At 39.4% G+C, this 16,141-nt stretch overlaps 1 protein-coding gene across 3 annotated transcripts in view; it reads left to right on the top strand.

Moving 5' to 3' along the window:
• Positions 1 to 16,141, top strand: part of CPNE4 (copine 4) — a 262,207-nt gene that overhangs the window by 19,056 nt on the left and 227,010 nt on the right. The window contains exon 1 of one of the 3 annotated variants that reach the window (XM_085226457.1): positions 9,125 to 9,381. The exons of the other annotated variants lie outside the window; for them this stretch is intronic. Within the exon in view, the coding sequence (XP_085082583.1) occupies positions 9,345 to 9,381 (37 nt within the window). The 5' untranslated portion in view covers positions 9,125 to 9,344. Of the gene's footprint in view, positions 1 to 9,124; positions 9,382 to 16,141 lie in introns of those variants that run through there. 3 annotated transcript variants of the gene reach the window in all.

The following is a 16,141-nucleotide window of genomic DNA, read 5'->3' as shown; positions in this document are numbered from 1 at the left end:
CAGGTGTTAGCCAGCACTGCTGTTGGCATATAGCCCAGAGGCCACTTGTTTCACATTGTTTCTATCTTGGTGCACTCCTAGGGATGGAGGGACAGCCTTACGGTGCGTATGTCCCACTTGGCCTAGTGTTGCTCACTCATATAGATGCTGTTTATTATCAAAAATAATAACAGTGGTAATGATCAAAATGATAAACAAGTCCCTTTCCCCTTAGAGTCGCAGTTTGTTGCTGTGCTGTATTTTGCTGCCAGCAGCTTCTCACCAGCATCAAGTGGTTAACACAAACTTGTCTCCAGTATGCCCCTTGGCATGTTTAATGAAGCCTGGCTATATCTAAGTACTGCCTTTACCTATGTGGTGTTTTGCTTTCTGCAACCTCTCGTAACTACCCATTTTAAGTGATACAATCCGTGCAATTGCATTTTGTTTTTGAGGATTTATGCTCTTTTCTGGATTAAATTGGCTGTGCCTGATCTTGTTTCCCTTACTAAAATTTATTAAGCAATTTTGAGATTGCTGGTGTTGGTAGCAATTAATGTAGCAAGTGTAAATACTTTCAGATATTCCCTTTGGGACTTATATTCTTGACTGCTTATATTATTGAGCATATCTTACTGACGTACAGATGTGGGAGAACTGCTATGGTTTTGTAAGTGCATACTTCTCACTCACTGTTTTCACTTTCACCTTCAATTCCATTTTTGTCTCCTTAGCTAACCTGTCAAGCTAATCTTGTGTGAGAGCGAAGTAATACTTTACAGAAATCATCAGCTCACCTTCTGAGCATAGGAAGGCAATATTTTACTCTGAAAACTCAAGTAACAAAGTGTTCAATAATACAGCCAGAACAGAGAAAATCTGTTATATACACTCACAGACATGGGCTCCTATTACTCTGCTCTTTGGTGGGGTTTCATGAATGTTAGGATCAGAAGCAGGGATGTTGGCAAGGACAGATAACTCATGCTATATTCCATCCCTGTGGCAGTCTCTTTTGAAAAGTAGTGCTGGTGAGAATGAGGCTGTTAAGGCTCTTCCTTACAGGAAGATATGTGATGTGCATGATGGGAGAGGAAAAGGCACTGAGTTTTTCTGTGAGTGTCAATATCAAATCATTCATTTTATTTTTGAGCTGGTGTGGCTGAGAATTAATGTTCTGGAGAAGTCTATGCATATCTTTTATATCCCTGGAATGCTGTTAAGCTGTCAAAGATAACTGCAGAATGTCACATAGCCTTTGTATTTTACCCGCTGGCTTTGTTTTTTTTTAATATCTTTTATATTCTTAAGTGTTTTTACCTGTCATGGTTCAGAGCTTTGATTCAAGTGTTAGGAACCCAGATGCCTTGTCTTAATCTTCTTCAAGCCCCATTGGCTACAAATACATCTTGATACATTTTTAAGTTGTATTCTGCCAAGAGAGCCTTGCAATATTTCACTACTTTCACTCTGTGTTAAAACAGGCATATCTAAGTATGTAATTGAAAGATCGGGTCAGCATTAAGCAAAACTTTTGATTTTACTATTAAATACTGATTTATACAATCTATTTTTTTTTTTATGGGAAATATTTTAAGATGTGATTTAAAATGTAATTTTTTTAAGGTAAAAATCTTGGACATTATTGCTGCTTCATTTCACTGCTTAAAATGTGAAATAAACATTTTATTTCTGGTGTAATAAAATATAAGTGACTCGAGTAAAACTATATTGATTACAAGCAGCAGAGTTTAAGTTAGTGTCATGCCACTACAGAAAAGTTAAATTCTGATGTTATTTATTTCAAGGAAAAGAAGATGTTTTCAAGCAGTGTTTTTTAAAAAAGTGTTGGGAAGGGTATGAAATATCCAATACAGTTTATTTGTTCTCTCCAGAATATGAAAAATCCTCAAAATGTATACACTTAACTGCAAATCCCAAGCACAAAAACCAATAAGCATGCAGATTTATTTGTTTTTTCATTATTTCACCTTGAATCTCCAGATAAGAAGCAGCTAAGAGAAGACTTGGTTAGAGTGGCAGGTCTATTGGGATCATATGTAAACATTTGGAGAGAACCCAAAGTCCAAAGAGTTCTGCCCATCATCAAGCCCTGGCCAAAAACTAGGGAACATCTGTGTTTATTTTCTTCTTGCCAATATTCAGTTAAAGTGCAATAGTTAAGTAGAAATATCTCAAGCTGTGATTCTAACTTACTCTGTGTTTCCAGAGAATTTTATTTCCCATTCCCCATAAATCAATTCATAGTGACGTGTCTTGCAGATGGTCTACCAGTGACCAAACATTTTGTGCAGCTGTCCGTTTATCGGGCATTCAGGTTCTAGGGGGTAGTACCAAATTTTATTTACTGGCCGCTCAATTAATAGAGGAACTGGTTTGATTTATAGTCATATAACTTTATGAAAAGAGAGAGATGAGTGCTGTTGCATTCAGACAAAATAGCCCTCTCATTTCATGCTCAAGGCTATAGCCAGGTTCCCAGTGGTGTTTCGTTTGCTGGTCTTCTTATGGATTACCACAATCTGTGCCTTCTAGAATGATTAGCATAATGCTGAGGAGGGACTCTGGCAAACTGAGATGTAAACAAAGATAATAGGAACAGTTAGCTGGAAGCTGCAAGATGGAAAAAGCGTTCTTAACTGATATTGATTGTTATGGCTCAGGCAGATGTTAAACATATGCAGCCTGCAATTACAGCGCAATTAGAATTATAGAACTACCTCATACAATGGGAAACTTGGTGAGGGTAATGTGATGAGGAAGGCAACTATTCTCTCCTTTCCTTTTATCATGTGAAGTGCTGCTCTTCCTGCTCTCACGGACAATTAAATCAAATCTTTTGTTTGCCTTCAGCCAAGATGTTCGTTCTTTCTTTCCTCCCAGAAAACCCATGCTTAATGAAGAAAAAAAAAGGGTAGACTTGTGAATCTGTGAAGAAATCTCAATGGAGTAGGGAGGGGAAAGGCAAATTAAATCTTAACTAATATTAATGTTTGTAGCACTTCTAACTTCAATTAGATTCTTCAGGCATCTTACATGAATCTATCTTTGTTCATCTTTCAGAACCAAAGAGACTTCCAGTCATCACTAAGTGATCATCTGGGTTGCTGACCCTGTGGTTGAAGGGTGGCTGGTTCTTTTTTTTTTAACATGGAAGCACTACTGAACCTAGCTTTGGAAACTGAATGAAGATGAAAGGATTTTAAGAATACTTCCTCTGTCAAATAGCTGAGTTTACTACATGCTTAGGAATGGGCTGAAGCTCGAGAGAGTTGAAGTCTCTTGGAAAGTCTCCACAAAGAATATTTCACCTTTAGGGATGCACATTATTTATCCATCAATGAATAAATTGCTTTAGTTTTTGTCTATATATGACTGTCAGTGGTTTTGATTTTCTTTACTGCTTGGCATCTAACTTATTTAATAGGAAGGATACCTTTGGTGTGCAACAGAAGTGGAAATCAAAGTCAGTGAATGGTTACTACATAAACACACACACTGGTTTTTTTAAAAATCACATAATTATGTTTTAACATGTTCAGACTTGTTCCCATGGGATATTGCTGGAAACTAATACATAGCTTTAGTTCAAATGGTTTACCTGTGTGTGTGTTTATGGTAATGAGTATTGTTGCATCTCTCTCTGTTTTGCATAAAGGTGAACTTGGTTTCCTCTAAGAAGATGTTTTTTTCCATTGATATAGTAACTTCATTTCATACTGGATCAACATGAAATATATGTATTGATGTGCATGTGGTTGTGGCACGTAGGTCTACTTATCATCCATCTCCTATTAATAAATCAGTGATTCTTTTTACTTCACTGTAGAGAATTGGAAATGGAGACATGAATTTCATCAAAGTAAACTGGAAACAAAAGTTCTTACAGGCTGTAAGTCTTCTAATGTTAAGACTCTTCACCAAATTTGTACTGAGCTGCATTGTGTGTGTACATAGTCAAAATCCAGTAGTTAGTAAGAGGTAAGGTAAGGTATACTGTTATGTATGCTTAGGACCCTTGTTTGGGTTTTTGGTTGGATTTTTGGGATTTTTTTTTTTTTTTTTGCCAGTCTGGAGATGTGTGCATTCATGGCATATGTCCACATTTGAAATAATGAGAAAGAGAGAACTCTGCTAATAACCTCAGAGAAGTAAATGTTACTGTTCATCTGAGAATCTGCATTATGTGAATGATGCAGTGGATGATCCGTTCGTAGCCAGTGTCCTTTAAAAGTTTGTGAGCTCATCACTGAAATACTATGTCTCTAGGGAAAGAAATGCAAGTATTCATTTGCATAATCAGCTGTTTCTGATTTTTAAAATGTATAGGTCATTCTGAAAGTAATGCCTCCTATTTATTTCCATGGAAACTACAATAGATGCAAAGAGCATAATAATGCTATTTGATAGAGCAAATTCTCAGCTACAAAATGTTATTTTTCAGTGTAGTCACCACTATTAGCTGTGCAATTGGTGAATAATTGAAAGGAAGTTTATCTGCTTTGATTATACCAGGGAAAAATCCTGCTCAGACTTTGGTTTGAATGATGATTACTCTCATGCTCTGCAAAGTGTTCTCCCACAGGCTTCGAAAGCATTCATGTATTTCAGATGCTTTCTCTTGATACAAAATGGCAGAAGGATGGTCCAATATTTCATTTCTAGCAGGAGGCTTGTGTTGCATTCAGGTAGTAATAAACTTCCTTCACAAGCTGTCAGGCAGCTATGACTGACTGACCTGTTTGAGCAGTTTTAAGATAGAAGTGCAAGCCTAGATCCGGATATAATGATACCAACCTAAACACTCCCATGAATTTCTGAAAAATGGAAAAAAGCAAAAACAAACCACTTGTGTCTAAAGGTGTTGTGGGTGCTGGAATACTTTACCCTTGTGATTTTGCAATGCAGTTAGCAGCATGGGTGTATCTTATATGGTTTTGTTAAGATGAACCTCAACAGGTGAGATTTCTCTAGATAACATCACACTTTTCTAGAATCACGCTGTCACTCTGTGACAGTGCTCTTGTGAAGAGCACTGGCTTAATTTTTAAAGCAAACAAATAGAAATGTGGGATAGGAGAACTAAAAATTTTAGGTCAGAGAAAAGTGCATTCCCTGAGCAGTAATAGAAATGGTACAACTATGTACGAAGTACAACTAAAAATTGTTCTTAGCACAATTAAGAAGAAATTTGTTGTGTGTATGTGCACTTGTGGAGGGGTATGGAAGGAAGATTGCAAGTGGTGCTGGGAATTTGTTGATGACTGAGAGAAATTAAGTTTTCCCTCACTCTGAAATGCTGAGGGATTTGGGAACGTCAGGCAAAAGTACTTTGCCCCTTAAAATAATGTGATGCAGCTTATCCCCTGACAGAAGAAGAACCAGTAAAGCACTTCTGAGTAGATGCTGACTGCTGGTGTGGGGACTTCAGGGAAAAACACAGTTCATCACTACTCAGCATTTGTCTCCTTGACTTCAGCGAGTAATTAAGTTGCAGTTGCCCTTTTAGTGAATCTGAGCTATGCACCGGAGACTGAAAGACCAAAATCCAATAGTGTGTACTCTCCTGTTTCCGGACTAATCCTGTAAGATACAGTGGGTTGAATGGGTGATCTAATAAGAGGATATAACTGCAGTCAGCTCACTCATCTTCAGAAATTAATAATGAAAGCCCACTGAAATAAAGAGAAAGAAACTAATCTGTGAAGGAACAATAAAATATAACAATTAAAGTGGAAATCTGTTTACCAGAGAATCAGATCTTGTAAAGAATGGTACTAAGTATAAAGCATATCCACTGTGCAGCATGTGCCTGTGATTGCTGCATTTGGTACCCATGAGGGCAGTAAATGCCCTGGGAATTTGGCTTCATGGAGTGCATCATTCAGAAATTTTGGGTGCAGAGTCATTTAGAAGCAGAAACACACCTGAGACTTCCTCACTGGACAAGAAAGTTTGCAAACATTACTACCATATACACACAAGTAAAAACTCAGCCTTTGTAGAAGGAAAAAGAAGGCAGACATGGAATGGCAGAAGCTGGTTATTGGGTCAGTTATTAAACTTTTATCTCTGTATCTGTACTACACACAGTGAAGCATTCTCACTTCTATCCTGAAGAGCTGCACATACTATGCAAGCTATGAAGCTGATTACGCATATATTTCTCACAAAATTCTTACAAACCCTTTCCTATTCTCTGCAATGATTACATCTCCTTTACTCTCACTTTGTCCCAGGACTTAGTTCTCCATATCTTCTTCAGTTGTTCATCTCCCACTCCTCTGAGCCCCAATGCTGTTCTGAGCTTGACTAGAAACCAACAAGGGGCATGAAATACAAACTGCAGGTAGTTCTTCACTGCAGCTTCTTCATCTGCTGCCTTGGCAGCATCATGCTGATGCTTGCTAGTAGCTGGCAGCTGACCACACTGCAGATCTGTAGGACAAATCAGGGGCTTCTCAGCTGATTTTAAAAAGTGATGAATGAATTACTCTGCAAGGAACTTCAGCTGTTGTGATGTTACTGCTAGTACTGAAACCCCCTACAGTTTTATGAACATGGCAACTTAATGGTAGCAAATTTCATTTGTGTAGTTTTGTGTTGGTGGAGGAAACTGGACATCCTGCAGGAAAGTCTGCATCTGCAGTCACGCATTTCTTTGGTGCGTGCAACTTATTTTCCCTTCCACAGATCTGCAGGTGTTGTCTTCTGTGTCCTCTGGGTCAAACTCTCCACTCTTGCCAAGGAAAATCAAGAGGTAAGTAAATTGTTTTTCTGAGTTGTGAGAAGATCTGAACAAATGACTGAGGTTTCTCTCATGCATAACTCAGTTTAGGCCACATTTTGATTGGGGAGTGGTGGCAAGATGAAAACATTTCACCTAATTCTCACTTAAAATCAATTTGATGTACCTGCCTCAGTTCTCTTTGACAGAGAAACAGATTTCAGTGAGAGGCATCACTGCTATACTGGCAGTGTTTTATGTAAGACTCCAAGGCCCTTTGGGCAAAGCCCTCACTGGTTTTAAACAGTGACCAGCACATAGGAATTTCTATCTGAGTATAGCAATAGGATCTCTGACTGCATATAGGCAGATTAATGACACTGGACGAGCACTTGGTGGTTCAGTTACTGGAGTAGAGGACAGTCCTGCAGCTCCTGCCCCTCTGCACCTGGGCTCTGCTCTTCCAGCAGCTGACTGAAACTAACAGCAACTCTGAATGCCAAGAAACTGAGAGCAAAGAGAGGCGTTGCTTGTAACTGTTGACCATACATGGTTGCCTTGTCTCCATAGAATATCTCTTTATCTAACATGGCTACAGATGGCTTATAGTGTAGTATGAATGCATTTTATGTGATAAGTCAGTTACAGGACTTGTATCTTAAGATTTCATGGCTATAGTTGTATCATGGATCAATAATAAGTCTATAATGTTTTGATTTGATACTAGGCATAATGTTCATGTTCTTGAGTATCTTAGTGACTTATTTTCTGTTCACTATCTGAAAATCCACTGTTTAGGAGTAGATAAAACACTGTGTCAGGAAAGAGCAATGCTGCTGTTTCAGGAAGTATGTAACTGTGGAGGTTTCTTATGGGAGGTTTCTTCTTCTTGTTTACGTACCATCAACATGGAACAATTTTTCACCTAACTTCTGTTCAACTATTGATTTTTTTGACTCTATGGACTAAGTTCATTCCTACTGTAGCTCCAAGGAAGTCCATGGAGGTTCAGTAGGAATTCACAGGGAGCTGTATTTAAACTTCAGCAGTCAGAATTAGTGCGCCTTTCTACAGGTCATTGCTCCTCAGGCTCATTCTTTATCTACCAGAACACTCTTTTAGCCCATTTTTGTCCAGTCCTTTGGGATTGGATTGGAAAGAAGGAGGACTATTGATGGTACAACTGCTCAGTCATGTAAGGGCTGACCAGGCCAGAAGCACCTAGGTGCTTTCTATACGTCATCATGTACCTTGTCATTATTGCTGTGCTGAATTTGACCCTAATAACACTAATACATTGACGGGCTTTTATGTCATGTCCTGCCTTTATTTCAGTAACTTTCCTTTTACGGGAGGTATTAGATCTCTGGTCTGTGCCAGCTATTGTTCCCAGAGACATTAGCATCCATCTTGTAGTGATGTTTTCCTGAGGCTTTGTTTCATTACTAAAACTCTTTCCAATTGTGTTTTCTTTAATTACAGAACAAAGCACAGCCCAGCTTAGCTTTTTACTGCATTTGATCTTATGCAGCAAAGGCAGAGAAGCTATGAACACATCTGGCACAATGTTAATTGTTGATAGCAAGACGTGTGGGCAGAGAGAGCACACTGCCACGTCTAGGATGCTCTCTCCTCTCCATAACTGGTTGGGAAGGGGGACTGCATCAATCAAAGAAGGAAAAGGTCTTTATCCTCCTTCTTTTGTCTGTCCCTGCAAATGATGGGCGCAGTTTTGTTCCTAATAAATGTGTTTTCCTTCTTAGTTTATGTTGAAGTCTGTAATACGAATCACAACACAGTTCTAGTGCCTGTGTTATACTCCTACTCCATACACCTACAGCTCACTCATGAAAAAACAGCTCACAAATTACAGCTTTTCTCTGCTACTTTGTCACACTGATACTGTTATTAGAATGATAACTTATTAGAAGACTGTTCTTTGTACTCCAGTAACAACACTAATGAGGAAAGTGCATGAGGTCTGACTGAGATCAGTCAAACTTGTCATTGATTAAAATCAACCATGAAAAGTTTTCTTTCTTTCAACTAAATGTCGAGGGAAGCCTATGACAGGTGCTGTTAGATTATCTTATTTCTCTTGTGTATGTATTGTCACTTTTCATGTTTCCCAAAGACATCCCATTTGGGAGGAAAACACTTTCAATCCAGCATGACTATCTTCTTGTGTGGAAAGGGAAAATAGACATATGGTATGATCAGAAATAGCGTCTCCTGACAGCCTCTAAAAATACTCATCACACATCACTAGCTATTTTAAATAGCTGACTAGAGGAAGAAAACATCTCCAACATGTCTCAATCATGAGGTATTGACATACTGACATTTTACATAAAAGAAACAGCTCCTGATCAGCAGAAAGTGATAATGAAGCAGCTTTTATAGCTATTTTGAATGATATATTACAAAGATACATATTGGACAGAGGATACAGGTTTGGGGAATGTTCAGCGAAATTAAGTATATCCAATGAGGAGCTCTCTACATCACATTCAAGTGCTGCCCAGTTATGCAAGCTCAAAACTGGACATTCCCTAAGTTTTCTGCAGTTAAGAACATCTCTGTAGACACCATCTGTGGTCTCCATTAGCTGTGTAGTATGAAGAAATGGAAATGTTTTTTCAAGACTCCTAATGGTGAGTCCCTCTTAGAAACAAGATAGTCTAATTGTTTGGACGTGAGCTGTGAGTTGAAAAGGGCTTGTATTATTGGCAATGCTGTTGAGTTGCTGTGAAACTTGGAATAAAAGAGTGCCTCTACAGTGCCTCAGTTTACCACTCCAGCCACTTCTTTGTGTTTCTCTAAAACCTTTGGAACACAGGCTGTCCCTTAGAGTAAAAATAAGCAAGCACACTTTAATAGATAACAGCTCTGCAGTTGCAAGCAGTGAACAGAGGCTGTTGTTTTCTTGCTTTTGGAATCACTAATTCTATGGAGCTGAAATATAATTTGCTTTTTATACTGTATAGTTTATATAAAAGCTGAAAGAGTTGCAGAGCTCCATCCTGGGATGGTAATGAGCATAGAGGATGAATGTGCATCATTGTCGTGCCAGTGATAATTGGTAGTTTCCTGGTCTGGCTAATGCCAGATGAATTAAAACTAATATACTGAATAACTTGATGAAACCTCATTGATTTGCTTTACTAATGAAACAAGTAATCCATTTTTCTCATAGAATGGTTAAGAAGAGAGACACTATTTTGAAAAATTATGTCTGGAGTAACTTACACTGTGCATTGTTGTATTAAGGGAAAGATTACCAATTTAGAGAAAATATTTTCTGTTTGTTTGTCCCCCTCTGTCTCACTCTTTCAAGAGGACTGTTCCGCAGGAGTCCTGGAGTCCTGCACTTGCTTTCTGCACCCATTCGGAGAACCTACAGCACTTTGCTGTTGGCAGATAAAATTTTAATGATAAACTGCAAAACAGCATAACCTGGTCGTGCTCTAGTATCACTTCAAATCTCCAGATGTATTCTCTGAGCCTCAGAAAATGCTGCTTTTGTGCAGCAGACGTGATGTGAAAGGTGTTGCACTTGCTGGCCATCTCTTGAGTAGATGCTATTTGTAGAACTTGTGATAAATGGACAGGAGGCTCAAGGTTTATCTGGCTCAATTGGCGTAAATATTATTTTACAGTTGTACTGGGATACTTCTCTGTGTGAACCATCTACTGCAGAAGAGAAATTGAAGTATTTCAGAGTAACTGTTTTGTTTTGGAAGCAGAGACATAATGATTTGGGAAAATGTTATGTTTTTTCTGGAATAACCTGCACACAGGCATAATTATTTTGAAGTAGTTATCCTTCTGCCACTCGCAGCACTGGATGTGCACTGGTAGAATAATAATGTGCAGAAAGTTGCAATCTGCTGTAATTCATACAGATCTCTGGGAATGACCCTATTAGTATGTAAGTTCAGCTGGGAAGAACAAGCAAGTCATTTTCGTAAGTCATGTGAGTCGATGGGAGATGTGTTACTTTCTTCATCAGAAAGCTCGTTTGTGAACAATACACTGGGTCCTATTCTAGCATGCTTAGGGCTAGAACAAAGTCATGAGGATTTCCTGTTTAGGTATCTGTAGCACTGAGAATGGAAAATGTTTTCTACATTTATGTCTGTGTTTTATCAGTAGGTAAAGGATATTTTTGGTAAGTGGTCAAATAAATACAGCAGTGAAGATATTTCAAAGTCTTCTTGGGATCTTTATGTCTGCCTCTGTATATGGAATGCTTATTTAAAGTATCTCTATGAGACAGTGGTAGATACCTTCCATTTTCACAACTAATTATAGAGTCTTGGCTTTGTTCTTTATACCTAGTGGTGTTTTTCTTACGTTAGTACTTGACATCATCTTAGTTTTTTGAGTTCTCTTCCAGATATCTTGTTAGAGCACAATTACCTTTTTCATTTGTAGATGAGCTATCTAGTTGGGAGAGGAAAAGCACAACAACTGTAGTCATATCTGAGAAAATCACAGATTATGGTCACACAAATATGGACTGATTTTGAGCTCCTGAAAGATAACTGTGGTTTTTGTGATTTCTCAGTGGGAATTTGAATCAGTTTTCTTACTTTTGTTATGATTTGAAGAGTTGCTGTGCTGAAAGTGGATATAAAGTGCTTTAGATACAGAAAGAGTTGTCTGAGCACTGCTGCTTTTATTGTATCATAGCATTTCCAGACTGAAGGTAGTAAACTCTTCCTTTGCTACGTTGTACTGAAAAAAAAAAAAAAGAAGAAGAAGAAGAGTGGGTGTCTTCGTTCCTTCTAATTTTTTTGCCATTCTTCATAGAATGCTTTTGGCAAGATGTTAGCAGGAATTAATAAATGTTAATAAAACAACAGCAACAATGTTTAATTCAGAGGTGGTAAGCAGTCACCAGCCACCATCCTAATTGATGTTTGCCCTCCAAGCTCAAGGACATGCACAGAGGACATGCCACTTTGATGGGAGGCTGCAGGAGGTGGCCCTGCAGGGATGTGAACGGCTCACCTTTCAAATACGAGGTGTAATGCTGGCAGAAAATGACTCCTGTCAGCGATACTCAGCAAAACTTACCTCAAGGAAGGGAGCAAGGGTGTGTGGGTATCTAAAACTAGACGAAGTGCTTTGTGTGTACGCATTCCAAATACTACTGATGATTTTCCGGTACAATTATTATTCAAAGGTATAAGGATGGTTAGTCTCACTCTGGAAAGGAATCATATGCATGGTTATATAATGACTATAGGTCTTTGTATCACTTGTTTTGAAAGATCCATTGAAAAAAGTATATGGAAGTAGTGTATTGTTATAGGCTGAAGGAACTGAGCCCGTTCAACTTGGAAAAGAGAAGGCTGCAGGGACTCCTCATTGTGGCCTTCCAGTATTTAAAGGGAGTTTGTAAACATGAGGGAAATCAACTTCTTACATGGGTTGATAGTGATAGGACAGTGGGGAATGGTTTTAATCTAAATCTCCCCTCCTTTAGTGTAAATGTCCAGGAGCAGTTTTTTAATGAGATTGGTCAGGTGCTGGCATAGCTGCCCAGAGAGGTTGTGGATGCTCCATCCCTGGAAGTATTTAAGGCCAGGTTGGATGGGGCCCTGGGCAGCCTGGTCTAGTACTTGATCTATCGGCTGACAGGAGAGATGAAGTCCCTTCTAACCCAAGCCATTCTATGATTCATTCTATGATTCTGTGATAGTCAGAAGAACTACTTCCAAAGGGGAGAATTGGTACCCAGCAGATAATTCAGAGTCTTAATCAAACGTACATCCATTCTCAGGAAGGTGGTTTATGCTAGATAAGCAGGACATCTGGAGCCTAAAAGCAGGGCTTCAACGTTCTACAATCTGTGAGGAGCTGTGCTATTCCCTGCTTGGTCTGTTACAGCCTGGGTAACATTAGGCATATTTACAAGGTCAACATGGTAATAAGAAACTTAGTCAGCAGCCAATTTCTGCAAATAACTTTTTTTCCCCCTTTTTTACCAAATAAGGGGCCAAATCTACTTTGCAAATGACCTTTTGCCTTTTCTGTGGAACCCAAGGACCACCAGAGACACCCTGGAAGAACCCCATAATAGCACAGTGTATGTGTAATACTAGATTTTAACATTGTATGGGAATTGCTAAGTCACAGCTTGAAGCAATGATAGAGAACCTGTTGAAGGGTCACAGCCAGCCCTGGGAGTACAGAAGCAATTCACCCATGCAACCAGAAGGACTGGAACCTGGTCCGTCCCCTCTCTAAGCCTCATTTAAGGGCTGGCTGCCATATGGGAAGGATCTCTACTTAGAGATCCCTCCTTTTGGAGTATTCAGTAAACCCTGATCCTAAAGGGAAAAAAAAGATTTGCTTATCTATCTTTAACTGGACTGTGACCATCATCCTTTTTTGGGTAATTTAGATGTGGTTATCTGCCATTGTCTTTCCCTACAAATATGTGTAGCAACTTTTGAAATAGGAAGGAACTTTGTGGAAAGTGTATGAATGTTTGTATGTTGAAGGAATCTGAAGAGTGTGCTTTAACTCCTGGACATGCACGCTAGGAGGAGAGATTTCCTATGTCTCAGTGCTGTGATAAAGTAACGACAGCTTCTTAACCTGTCATTTGGGTTGATGAGTTTTATTCCCAGGTTTCAGTAACAGAACATGGCACCCTAGATGGGACCAGCTCTTCAGGGTCTTGAAAGACCAGAGGAATCATGAGGATTCCAGTGCTCACTGGAGTATTTTCAGGGAGGCACTCTGGTTGACTGGTGAGGTGGGTTTCTGTGACAGCTATCTGGGAGGTTAACAACATTACTTATAGGTATGTAAGGTTTTGAGTTCAAGTCCATGCAGCTACTGCCTACCTATAAGTTGTGGTTGAGAGATTCTGCAAGAATAGACCGAGACACCTAGAGTACAGTTCAAATCAGAAGATTGTGGATATGAGTCACACAGGACAGGCTTGAGTCCTGCTATGCTATAAGAAATAGTTGTTGCTGCAGCGTGAAATCAGGACAGTCCTCTAAGGAGAAGATTACAAAGTGTTCTCCCTTGGGATGTATATTAACATACTGGAAAAAGCTTTGGAGAGATTCACTGACATGGAAAAAAATTGGTTGAATATTTTGTCAGTATATACCCTGGTAGATCAAGAAAATTGGCCTGCCAATGGGTCTGTTAATTATAACACAATCTTGCAATTAAAGTTATTCTGTAGACATGAAGGAAAAGGGAATGAGAAGCTGTATGTGAATTTGTTCTTCACATTACAAGATAATTATGATATATATAAGAAGTGTGGCTTGATGACAAGTGAAAGTGATGTTCGCTTTAGAGGCAGAAAACGAGAAATCGCTTAAGAGATGTAAGGATAAGGAACTATGGGAAGGTAATGAGGAAGATGTTGAGATGTTGATTGGGCCACGGGGTGGCGATAGAGGACAAAGGGATAGAAGATCATGCGATTGAAGGGGTGAACGAAAGACAGAATGGGAAAATGAAGGTGTAAGTAGCTCTGACAGCGTTTTTTAGCCTGGCAGGCCAGACCAGGAGAAATGCCCAAAATATAAAAGTACCTCTAAGACAAACAGTAGGTGGGGGTAAAAGTGCATTTTTGAATAACAGATTTGTGATCATGGAAAGAATTGGCAGAAACATACAGAGAGGACCCAGATAAGGTAGCTAAGGTGATGGAACTGTTATTAGAGCTCATGATCCAGGCTGGAATGAATTGCAGGTGGTGTTGCATATAGTGCTCACATGTGAGGAAAGGAGTATAGTGTTAGCAAAGGCAAAGGGAGAAGCAGAAATGATTCATGCCTAGGGGGGCACAATAGAAGACAGTTGATGATCATTTTCCTTCAACAGATCCTAAGTAGGACTGGAATAATGTAGGTCAACGGGAGCTCTTGACCAGATGTTTAAGATTGATTTTATTTGGAATGAGACTATTCCTAAAGCAAATAATTTCCCTAAATTGTACCAAGTGGTGTAGTGAAAGGATGAGACCCCATCAGCCTTTTTTGATAGATTAATTACCACCACCTGTAAAGACACTGATTTGCATACCAAAAAGGAATGGGATGCAGTGCACTTAGCATATATTTTTGTAGAGTGGTCAAACTTGCATATTAAGTGCAAATTTCAGAAAATGGATGTATACGGCTCTCAGTCCCTGAATAAATTATTGGAGACTGCTTGGAGGGTATATAGTAATAGGCAGAAAACTAAACCAGTGAAAGAGGAGAAATAAAAAGACTGAGAAAGAAAAATTTTAGTGGAGACATGAGAAGCAGGGAGAGGAAATAATCTGAGAAAATAATCTCCAAGAGGAAGACCATGAGGGAATACATGGGGACAACTACCAAGACTGTGCTTAGAAAGAGATTATTGTGCTAGATGTCTGAATAAGGGTCACTGGAAATGGAACTAAATCAGCAAGCACAGCAGTAAACACAGATATGTTTTAGAGGAGTGCTGAGCCAGGCAGAGAAAATACTGATTTTAGATGAAGATTGAAGGGGGGATCAGGAGAAAATTCGAAGTTATCCCCAACTAAGCCCCCAGTTACAAGGATGGGCAGTAAGGATATGAAATTTCTTTAGATGTGGGAGAAACTCTGTTTAATACTTGTAGAGAGCAGTTATCAGGCAGTCTCAGTTGTTGGTGCCACAGGTCAGAAGGAAAACCATTGTTTCAATCATTAAAATTTAGGGTTGGGAAATTTTGACTTGACAGGCATTGTATATGTCTGAATGCCCTTTTAGGTAGAGATGTAATTTGTGCTTGTAACTTGTTTAGTACATTTCTAGAGGGAAAAATTCATAGATATATCCCTGAGGATAAGGCCATGGAAGCCTGGATCTTTATGTTACTGGAATCATCTCCTCAATCTTAAATACAGGTTGCTGAGGTTTTTTTTCCCAGACTTTGATGATATTAGCAGAGCAGTAGGCATGGGGCAGGAAAGAAGCTCAAAAATAGGCTGGGAATGTGACTGATAGGTGGCTCAGTGGAGGTTGCAACCCTGCAGCACCGCCCTCTCAGAAAGAGTGACAGAGAAGAAAGCAGGAGATAGATGGCCAGGGGAGGAAAATTCCAGCCAAGGTAGGAACATGCTTCCCTCTGGTTTCATGCTGTCATGAGCAGTGTCTGGGCTCTCCCTTGTAAGTGGCTCATGGTGCTTTGTTGTCAGACTCTGGAGTGTTGAGAGTCCATGGCACCAGGATGGAGGTGGTCAGCCAGGGGCATGGCCTTGATTTTTGGGGTGATGGCTGGAGTGGTGAATGTGTACTTCCTTTCTTGTGGGCAGAAGGAATGTTCCAGCTGATGGACAAACCCTTGGGTGAATGAAGGCAGACTGTGATCTGGGTTGTGAAGTAGAAGAGGTAGAATGTTGTGAAACAGAGCTAGTAA

This window comes from Meleagris gallopavo, chromosome 6 (genome assembly GCF_905368555.1).
Source record: "Meleagris gallopavo chromosome 6, MGAL_WU_HG_1.1, whole genome shotgun sequence".
NCBI lineage: Eukaryota > Metazoa > Chordata > Aves > Galliformes > Phasianidae > Meleagris > Meleagris gallopavo.
This window is presented reverse-complemented; position numbering and strand designations above follow the sequence as displayed.